At 45.3% G+C, this 11235-nt stretch overlaps 1 protein-coding gene across 1 annotated transcript in view; it reads left to right on the top strand.

Annotated features, from left to right (window-relative positions):
* The window catches only part of LOC311245930 (F-actin-uncapping protein LRRC16A-like), a gene marked incomplete at its 3' end in the record, with an annotated part of 192389 nt that overhangs the window by 64577 nt on the left and 116577 nt on the right, over positions 1 to 11235 (top strand). Inside the window, 1 exon segment of the mRNA XM_084335954.1 lies at positions 10045 to 10104. Coding sequence (XP_084192080.1) covers positions 10045 to 10104 — 60 coding nt within the window.

Raw genomic sequence — 11235 nt, 5'->3', positions numbered from 1 at the left:
CCTCTCCTCTCCTCTCCTCTCCTCTGTGAGTGTGAGTGAGCCAAAGGGAGCTAAAAAGGGGGGTTATTAAGCCTAACGTGGGATGTATTTGTATGCAGGTACAGTTCATGATATCCTGTTTGAAGACATTTGTTCTCTCCTTTTTGGGAATGAATGGATGGTAGACAGACAACCACTGGTCTTTGTTTTATTTGCCCTCTGAAGACACAGATGTCTGGAGAAAAACACAAGTTATGACAATGACGAGCAAACAGACAGTTACAATAAATAAGGCAACGTTAAAACTAGTAACACAACGAGATAAAAACAAAGCTAAAAACAGGGGTAACAGTCAGCAGTAACAGACAGCAGTAACAGACACAATAAAAACAAAGAGTCAGCAGTAACAGACAGCAGTAACAGACGAGATAAATACAACAAGCTTGAAGGAATACAAGTCAGCCATTTCAGTGAGTCAGATAGGGTGCAAAGTTCCAATCCAGGAACATTTTGAGGTAAGGTGGTAGCTTAACAATAAGGGCTTTGTAATAAACAAATACCAATGATTATTGGGCCTCTCTGCAAGACAATGGTGGGTATCATAGCTGTCGCCAGTAATGAATCTGAGGGCAGAATGCATGTCTATAAATGACATCACCATTGTCCAAAACTGATAAGAAAACTGCTTCAACGATCCTTTTCCTACTAATCAGAGGGAAGCTCTGTTTCTGTATAAATCAAATCAAATCAAATCAAATTTATTTATAGGGCCCGACAATACACGTTAATGTCCCCATGGGCCGTACAGGTCTTCTTTAAACAAGTCAAGAAGACAACATAACAATAAGTCAAGAACAGAACAAGAACACCATAGGGTCCAACATTTTTTTAGATGAATGCAAATAAATGAAAGAATGCAAGCACTCCCAGACATACCCCACGCGAAGGTAAGGAAAAACTCACTAAAACCTAACAATAGGGAAAAAAGCTCCACAGGCAGTGTGGAGGAGAGAAACCTTAGAAGGGCCATTCAAGGGGGGATCTCCCTTCTTAGATGTTGGTGATAGTAGTGTTGCAGACGGACAGTTGGTAAGCATGCACTCATGTGTGTGGTGAAACACAGATGAGTGCATGCAATAGCAACTGTACATTTTGAAAAATTAAAGATAGAGCTAATAGCGATAGCAACTGAACATTTTGAAAGATTAAAGATAGAGTTGATAGCGGATCTATTTGAGGCACAGGGGCGGCGCAAAGAGGGTCACGTCCTCCCCGTCTTAGTCACGGGACATTCAACACTCCGGTCGTTGCTCAGGGACAGCCGGAGACAGGGAGATAGGGGGTGGTGCAGAGAGGGTCGCGAACTCCCCGACATCATCGCGGGACATCCGGCACTCCGGTCACCACTACGAGACCTCCGGAGACAGGGGGGCACGCAGAGGGGGTCGCAATCTCCCGGCCTTCGTCACGGGACGTCCAACACTCCGGTCAACACTCCAGGACAGCAAGTCATAGGAAGACAGGGAGACGGGACAGGCGTTAGACAGCTCATGAGATTGTAGTAGGCGGACATAGCAATAGATACAAGTGGTAGGCATATATGTGAATGGAGTAGATATATGAAGTAAGCGTATTATGTGAATAGAATAGAAGTACTTAACCCAGCAATGAAACCGCGTTGACTGTTAATCTGTTAACAGTCTGTTAATCAGTTGACAGGACCACGGACAGACGGCGGTGAATAACTGATCCAAGGCCTCGGAGGTGCATGTAGAGCAGTCACTACAAGCTTGGCCAAGACCCCGAGGCATCCATCACCTTGGTCAGCGCCAGGAGACGGGTACTCAGAGAGAAGGGGGAGGGAGGGGGGGGGGGGGGGGGGGGGGGAGAGGGGGGGGGGGGGGAAGAGTTAGAGAGTTCCCATGTTTGTGGTGCTGCAAAGGAGCAGACATGTAGTACCCTGTAGTGCCATGTAGTACCCCGTAGTGCCATGTAGTACCCTATAGTACCCCATAGTGCCATGTAGTACCCCGTAGTATCCTGTAGTACCCTGTAGTGCCATGTAGTACCCTGTGGTGCCTTGTGGTACCATGTAGTACCCCGTAGTGCCATGTAGTTCCATGTAGTGCCATGTAGAGCTATGTAAGCCATGTAGTACCCTGTAATGCCATGCAGTACCATGTAGTACTCTGTGGTACCATGTAGTACCCTGTACCCTAACTAAACTACCCTATAGTAAACTACCCAGTGGTACCATGTAGTACCCTGTACCATAACTAAACTACACAGATTAATCTAAAGGTCAGTCCCCGACCAGGTGAGATCAAGGTAGGTTGAAGGAGAGAGAGAAAAGATGAGTCTTAAGCAGGGATTTAAAAGCTTCGACAGAGCAGGCGCCCCTGATGACGGCAGGTAATTTGTTCCACAGGTAGGGAGCGCGGTAGACAAAGGCTCTGTGGCCGGCGGATTTCTTTTTAACCCTAGGGGTCGATAGAATATAAGAAGCCAATTCTCTGCCGCAGTTCGCTGGCAAGGTTGTCTATGGTATTTAAATGTACATTTCTCATCGAGCCAGGTGCCAAGATATTTATACGACTCTTTCAATGCTGGAACAGTAGATATATGCAAACCATTATATTAAATATTTTTGGCTTTAGTAAACAGTATGGATTTTGTTTTACTTGCATTAAGTACCAGTTTAACCTCTTACGCATTACCCCCAAAAAGTTTTTTGTTTTTGACGACTGCATACTTTCTTTGCAAAGCTTAGCTTTATACTTTATATGTAGAGCACATGCATGAACCTGCTCTCTTTTGAAAGGTAACATTCTGAAGTTGCTAAAGCAAAAAAGGAAAAATCACATTTGAGTGCTACTGAAATAGAGTAACAGAGGTTTGAACACGCTGAAGTAAAAGTTGTGTGTACTCACATTTCTGTTTAGTGGTTTCCAGATTCCTGTTTTTAAGTTCCAACATAGAGGTAGTAGCTGGATAACACGACTCCCTGCGATTCCATAGCCTGAAATCTTATGTAGTACAGGTAAACATTTTATAAAAATCCACAAAAAAATGTGTGCTTGAGAAAGGTTTCTGTAATGTGTGTACCGGAAAGAATACAGCGTGATTATCCTAAATGGCCGTCGACTTCCATTCATTCTAACGCTTGAGTCGCAACAACAAGCCGGCTGCAATGTGGACTAAGCCTTACATCACGTGTCCCCTCCGGTACTCGAGGAAGCAGCAGTCGCATCTTTTCACCTGCACAGCGCGATCTCTCAGCGTCGGGGGTCTGCGTTTTTGGAGGGAACCCCGCCCCCGTCGCTTCCTGATTCTGGATCCCCACCCATCAGCTTCCCACCCCCTAATACTGCCAATTGTATTAGTATGAACGACCAGCCAAGCTGATAGCAATGCGGAGAGCTGGGCTCGAACCCAGCGTCTCCTGCATTGGTGGTGAGCGCCTTGCCCACTGCACCACATAGCCGCCAATAAGCACTTCTTGAAGAGCATTACAGGAAAGTTGCAAGGTCTCAATGGCCAGTTGTAAAGAGTCAGCAATACACAATAGTGTCATCAGCATAAAGATGGACTTGACAACCATTCAAGGAAAAGGCAATATCATTTTTTGAAGAAAATTAATATTTGAAGACAATAATTCTCCAAGGATACATGACTGAAGATGTAGAAGGTTGTGTTGAACCCTGTAGCATGCACACATGCATACACATACACACATGCGCACGCACACATGCACGCACGCACACACACACACATACACACACACACACACACACATGCACACATGCATACACATACACACATGCGCATGTAGTAAATTCCCACAGACTTTCTACAATAATTTGAGGTTATTGTAGCACAATACAATGAGATTGACTATCTGGAAGGAGGAGGAAAGATTCATACTGATAGAATGGTTGGTCTCCTCATCTGGCTTAATGCAGATGAAGAATAAAACGTGTACGCCAGACAAACCAGAATTGTAGTTCAACTCAACTGATTTATTTGAGTCAGGGCCAGGAGTGAATAAAAGGTTGACTTTTACATACAAAAGATGATCAGATAACCTTAACAGCTGTCTGTTGTACAGAAATATCACAATCAGGTTTGCATCTCAAACCTCAATACTGCACATCAAACAGTCACCTGGTTAACATAATTTGAACATACATGGTTTACTGTACACATTATACATGAGTAAATCTGGTCTACAGATCAGGGATCTGTACATTACTCTAATCTATAAACAACCATTGGTGTTTCCCATGATTTACTCACGTAAAATGCATCAGCTCACAGTAGTTTCTGGGTGGTCGAAGCGGTGGAGGAGCCCCCAGACCCCCTTTGGGTGGGTCCGGCCTGAGAGCTCCCGAATTATCATTTAGGGCCCTCCTATATACTATCATTTCTAACCAATAATGCATGTGGCTGGTCCAATCCAGCGTCTTCTTGTGGGGGTTGATCTCTTGTGGGGGGTGTCCTTGTGGGCGCTGGCAGCCCCTCCCTCTGGGTTTCTCTGGGGGGAGGCCGGCTGCCCCTCCCTCTGGGTTTCTCTGGGGGGAGGCCGGCTGCCAACTTTAACATTCCTTCTATATGGCTATAGATGTCTAATATCATCCCAGTACAGTCAGTGCTTTCTTAGACTGATACCAGACATCATATGAGACCTTTTGATACTAAACAGTTGATTAATAGATTACTTTGTTTGTGAGTTAGTGTCCATGCTTCAACAAGTCTAAACTGGTCTGCCCTGTGTTCAACCCAGCTGTCTCTGCTGTAATCTGGTCACAGTAGGTGTGACTTTTGTCTCTTTGTTCTGAGCACATTTGTTAGTGGGGGTTTATTGACTATTTCTGTAACACCAGTATCACTTAAAACACCCTCTACGGTTGAAAGGGCACACATTCCTTTTTGCAGTATGATTCTCTAATTTATTCACACATATTAATTATGAAATTCCAAGGCAATATTACCACACGCACGCACACATGCACGCACGCACACACACACACACACACACACACACACACACACACACACACACACACACACACACTAACATACTGGTAGGCCACATACACCACATATCACATACACGCGCACAGACACATGCACAGACACACACACACACACACAGACACAGACACACACACACACATACATAATTATTATTATAGCTACTGCGCATCTGTCTTATGGTTGGCTGCTTGAACAGCTGTGAAGTTATGTGTTTTATTTCCTACACGTCATTAAAACAAAGCATATTTTGTACCTGAGCGTCTTGGAGCACGAAGCCTTTTATACCCTGTGCTGTTTGCAACACGCCTGATTCTACTGTGAGCTTCCCGTGTTAGAAAAGGACACGCCTGATTCTACTGTGAGCTTCCCGTGTTAGAAAAGGACACGCCTGATTCTACTGTGAGCTTCCCGTGTTAGAAAAGGACACGCCTGATTCTACTGTGAGCTTCCCGTGTTAGATAAGGACACGCCTGATTCTACTGTGAGCTTCCCGTGTTAGAAAAGGACACGCCTGATTCTACTGTGAGCTTCCCGTGTTGGAAAAGGACACGCCTGATTCTACTGTGAGCTTCCCGTGTTGGAAAAGGACACGCCTGATTCTACTGTGAGCTTCCCGTGTTGGAAAAGGACACGCCTGATTCTACTGTGAGCTTCCCGTGTTGGAAAAGGACACGCCTGATTCTACTGTGAGCTTCCCGTGTTAGAAAAGGACACGCCTGATTCTACTGTGAGCTTCCCGTGTTGGAAAAGGACACGCCTGATTCTACTGTGAGCTTCCCGTGTTGGAAAAGGACACGCCTGATTCTACTGTGAGCTTCCCGTGTTGGAAAAGGACACGCCTGATTCTACTGTGAGCTTCCCGTGTTGGAAAAGGACACGCCTGATTCTACTGTGAGCTTCCCGTGTTAGAAAAGGACACGCCTGATTCTACTGTGAGCTTCCCGTGTTAGATAAGGACACGCCTGATTCTACTGTGAGCTTCCCGTGTTAGAAAAGGACACGCCTGATTCTACTGTGAGCTTCCCGTGTTAGAAAAGGACACGCCTGATTCTACTGTGAGCTTCCCGTGTTGGAAAAGGACACGCCTGATTCTACTGTGAGCTTCCCGTGTTGGAAAAGGACACGCCTGATTCTACTGTGAGCTTCCCGTGTTGGAAAAGGACACACCTGATTCTACTGTGAGCTTCCCGTGTTGGAAAAGGACACGCCTGATTCTACTGTGAGCTTCCCGTGTTGGAAAAGGACACGCCTGATTCTACTGTGAGCTTCCCGTGTTGGAAAAGGACACGCCTGATTCTACTGTGAGCTTCCCGTGTTAGAAAAGGACACGCCTGATTCTACTGTGAGCTTCCCGTGTTAGAAAAGGACACGCCTGATTCTACTGTGAGCTTCCCGTGTTAGAAAAGGACACGCCTGATTCTACTGTGAGCTTCCCGTGTTAGAAAAGGACACGCCTGATTCTACTGTGAGCTTCCCGTGTTAGAAAAGGACACGCCTGATTCTACTGTGAGCTTCCCGTGTTAGAAAAGGACACGCCTGATTCTACTGTGAGCTTCCCGTGTTAGAAAAGGACACGCCTGATTCTACTGTGAGCTTCCCGTGTTAGAAAAGGACACGCCTGATTCTACTGTGAGCTTCCCGTGTTAGAAAAGGACACGCCTGATTCTACTGTGAGCTTCCCGTGTTAGAAAATGACACGCCTGATTCTACTGTGAGCTTCCCGTGTTGGAAAAGGACACGCCTGATTCTACTGTGAGCTTCCCGTGTTAGAAAAGGACACGCCTGATTCTACTGTGAGCTTCCCGTGTTGGAAAAGGACACGCCTGATTCTACTGTGAGCTTCCCGTGTTAGAAAAGGACACGCCTGATTCTACTGTGAGCTTCCCGTGTTAGAAAAGGACACGGCTGATTCTACTGTGAGCTTCCCGTGTTAGAAAAGGACACGCCTGATTCTACTGTGAGCTTCCCGTGTTAGAAAAGGACACGCCTGATTCTACTGTGAGCTTCCCGTGTTAGAAAAGGACACGCCTGATTCTACTGTGAGCTTCCCGTGTTACATAAGGACACGCCTGATTCTACTGTGAGCTTCCCGTGTTAGAAAAGGACACGCCTGATTCTACTGTGAGCTTCCCGTGTTGGAAAAGGACACGCCTGATTCTACTGTGAGCTTCCCGTGTTAGAAAAGGACACGCCTGATTCTACTGTGAGCTTCCCGTGTTAGAAAAGGACACGCCTGATTCTACTGTGAGCTTCATGTGTTAGAAAAGGACACGTCTGATTCTACTGTGAGCTTCCCGTGTTAGAAAAGGACACGCCTGATTCTACTGTGAGCTTCCCGTGTTACATAAGGACACGCCTGATTCTACTGTGAGCTTCCCGTGTTAGAAAAGGACACGCCTGATTCTACTGTGAGCTTCCCGTGTTGGAAAAGGACACGCCTGATTCTACTGTGAGCTTCCCGTGTTAGAAAAGGACACGCCTGATTCTACTGTGAGCTTCCCGTGTTAGAAAAGGACACGCCTGATTCTACTGTGAGCTTCATGTGTTAGAAAAGGACACGTCTGATTCTACTGTGAGCTTCCCGTGTTAGAAAAGGACACGCCTGATTCTACTGTGAGCTTCCCGTGTTAGAAAAGGACACGCCTGATTCTACTGTGAGCTTCCCGTGTTAGAAAAGGACACGCCTGATTCTACTGTGAGCTTCCCGTGTTAGAAAAGGACACGCCTGATTCTACTGTGAGCTTCCCGTGTTAGATAAGGACACGCCTGATTCTACTGTGAGCTTCCCGTGTTAGAAAAGGACACGCCTGATTCTACTGTGAGCTTCCCGTGTTGGAAAAGGACACGCCTGATTCTACTGTGAGCTTCCCGTGTTGGAAAAGGACACGCCTGATTCTACTGTGAGCTTCCCGTGTTGGTTAAGGACACGCCTGATTCTACTGTGAGCTTCCCGTGTTGGAAAAGGACACGCCTGATTCTACTGTGAGCTTCCCGTGTTAGAAAAGGACACGCCTGATTCTACTGTGAGCTTCCCGTGTTGGAAAAGGATACGCCTGATTCTACTGTGAGCTTCCCGTGTTGGAAAAGGACACGCCTGATTCTACTGTGAGCTTCCCGTGTTGGAAAAGGACACGCCTGATTCTACTGTGAGCTTCCCGTGTTGGAAAAGGACACGCCTGATTCTACTGTGAGCTTCCCGTGTTAGAAAAGGACACGCCTGATTCTACTGTGAGCTTCCCGTGTTAGATAAGGACACGCCTGATTCTACTGTGAGCTTCCCGTGTTAGAAAAGGACACGCCTGATTCTACTGTGAGCTTCCCGTGTTAGAAAAGGACACGCCTGATTCTACTGTGAGCTTCCCGTGTTGGAAAAGGACACGCCTGATTCTACTGTGAGCTTCCCGTGTTGGAAAAGGACACGCCTGATTCTACTGTGAGCTTCCCGTGTTGGAAAAGGACACGCCTGATTCTACTGTGAGCTTCCCGTGTTGGAAAAGGACACGCCTGATTCTACTGTGAGCTTCCCGTGTTGGAAAAGGACACGCCTGATTCTACTGTGAGCTTCCCGTGTTGGAAAAGGACACGCCTGATTCTACTGTGAGCTTCCCGTGTTAGAAAAGGACACGCCTGATTCTACTGTGAGCTTCCCGTGTTAGAAAAGGACACGCCTGATTCTACTGTGAGCTTCCCGTGTTAGAAAAGGACACGCCTGATTCTACTGTGAGCTTCCCGTGTTAGAAAAGGACACGCCTGATTCTACTGTGAGCTTCCCGTGTTAGAAAAGGACACGCCTGATTCTACTGTGAGCTTCCCGTGTTAGAAAAGGACACGCCTGATTCTACTGTGAGCTTCCCGTGTTAGAAAAGGACACGCCTGATTCTACTGTGAGCTTCCCGTGTTAGAAAAGGACACGCCTGATTCTACTGTGAGCTTCCCGTGTTAGAAAAGGACACGCCTGATTCTACTGTGAGCTTCCCGTGTTAGAAAATGACACGCCTGATTCTACTGTGAGCTTCCCGTGTTGGAAAAGGACACGCCTGATTCTACTGTGAGCTTCCCGTGTTAGAAAAGGACACGCCTGATTCTACTGTGAGCTTCCCGTGTTGGAAAAGGACACGCCTGATTCTACTGTGAGCTTCCCGTGTTAGAAAAGGACACGCCTGATTCTACTGTGAGCTTCCCGTGTTAGAAAAGGACACGGCTGATTCTACTGTGAGCTTCCCGTGTTAGAAAAGGACACGCCTGATTCTACTGTGAGCTTCCCGTGTTAGAAAAGGACACGCCTGATTCTACTGTGAGCTTCCCGTGTTAGAAAAGGACACGCCTGATTCTACTGTGAGCTTCCCGTGTTACATAAGGACACGCCTGATTCTACTGTGAGCTTCCCGTGTTAGAAAAGGACACGCCTGATTCTACTGTGAGCTTCCCGTGTTGGAAAAGGACACGCCTGATTCTACTGTGAGCTTCCCGTGTTAGAAAAGGACACGCCTGATTCTACTGTGAGCTTCCCGTGTTAGAAAAGGACACGCCTGATTCTACTGTGAGCTTCATGTGTTAGAAAAGGACACGTCTGATTCTACTGTGAGCTTCCCGTGTTAGAAAAGGACACGCCTGATTCTACTGTGAGCTTCCCGTGTTAGAAAAGGACACGCCTGATTCTACTGTGAGCTTCCCGTGTTGGAAAAGGACACGCCTGATTCTACTGTGAGCTTCCCGTGTTAGAAAAGGACACGCCTGATTCTACTGTGAGCTTCCCGTGTTAGAAAAGGAAAGCTCTTTGGATAAAAGCACTATATAAAACGCACAATTTACCATTCAGTATTTTACTCATATCAAAACTACATTTAAATATTATCTTTATAAACTTTATAATGTGCAAATAAATTAATTTGACACTGAAAAAAGTTATATTTGATGTACAGTATTGATCCCTTTTTCTTTCTTTCTTTCTTTCTTTCTTTCTTTCTTTCTTTCTTTCTTTCTTTCTTTCTTTCTTTCTTTCTTTCTTTCTTTCTTTCTTTCTTTCAGGTGGAACACTCCTTTAATTACCTGGAGCTGCAGGGGGTCATCGGGACCAAGCCCACACAGGTAGAGCACCAGGGAACAAACACCGGGGTCTTCACCTGCATGAAGGAGAGGAGATCACTGTGAACATGAAAGACGCCGTTTGTTTCAAGCTAAAATTGTTCTTTATCCAGGTTTATTCTGAGCTCACACACTTCCACTGTTGCTACACGTATACTGTCGGTTCACACTCACTTCATGGTACTTTCAGAGAGCGATTAGATACCGTAAATCCTCAAATATAAGACAGGTCTTCTATTTACCTCAGCTGCAAAGAGCACCAGGCCTTTATTAGAGAGAGGCTTATATAAGAGGCAGGCCTTAATTTAAAAAAATTACACTCATGGACATAATTCATTCATTCATTCATTCATTCATTCATCCCTTCATTTTCAGACTTTTATTGCATTATTATTATTATTATTATTATTATTATTATTATTATTATTATTATTATTATTATTTTTATTTTTATTTTTATTTTTTAATACGTACATTGTCTGTCTACATTTATTTAGACTAGCATTGGTATTTAAATATTGAGTGCAGTTGAGTAATTGTGGGATTAACGTAATTCACACACTGAAGTTGGAACTGTCTATACTAGGTTGTGTTTCAAGTTCAAGTTTCTTTAATATTTGTCATACAGAAGTACAGAATACTTTTATACAAAATGCTTCTTACTGTTACGCTCCAGAGACTGTGCAAGACAAGATAAGTATGAAATAAAATAACATAGTAAAATTAGAAGTAAAAAAATTAGGTCACAGTGTTGTGTGGTCCGGGGATGGTTTAGCGTGTGGTACCTTCTCGACTTCCTCAGAGTTGTTTACATGCAGTAGCTTTAGCTACTAACGTTATCATAGCATCATGGTCTGTAATGTGTCAACTGGACAACACCAGCCTCGTCTGCCAACGCCATATAGATAGCGAACGTTAACGTTTGCAAACGAAGTCAACGTCACCCAGCTGACACCACAGATCTAGATATTATGACAATGTTAGCTAGCGGCTAGCGCTAAAGCTAACCAGAGGGAAACGTTAATGTACGGTATAGTCAGTGTAGCGGGAGGCAGCACTTGATTTCCATTGGCAAGAGTTTATCTCATTCTATATCACGGCACGAAAAATACAAAAAATACTTTTTTTTGCGAC

The sequence above is a fragment of the Notolepis coatsorum genome (assembly GCF_963971535.1).
Source record: "Notolepis coatsorum genome assembly, chromosome: 19".
Taxonomy (NCBI): domain Eukaryota; kingdom Metazoa; phylum Chordata; class Actinopteri; order Aulopiformes; family Paralepididae; genus Notolepis; species Notolepis coatsorum.
Note: the sequence above shows the minus strand (reverse complement) of the source record. Positions and strands in the feature narration are given on the sequence as shown.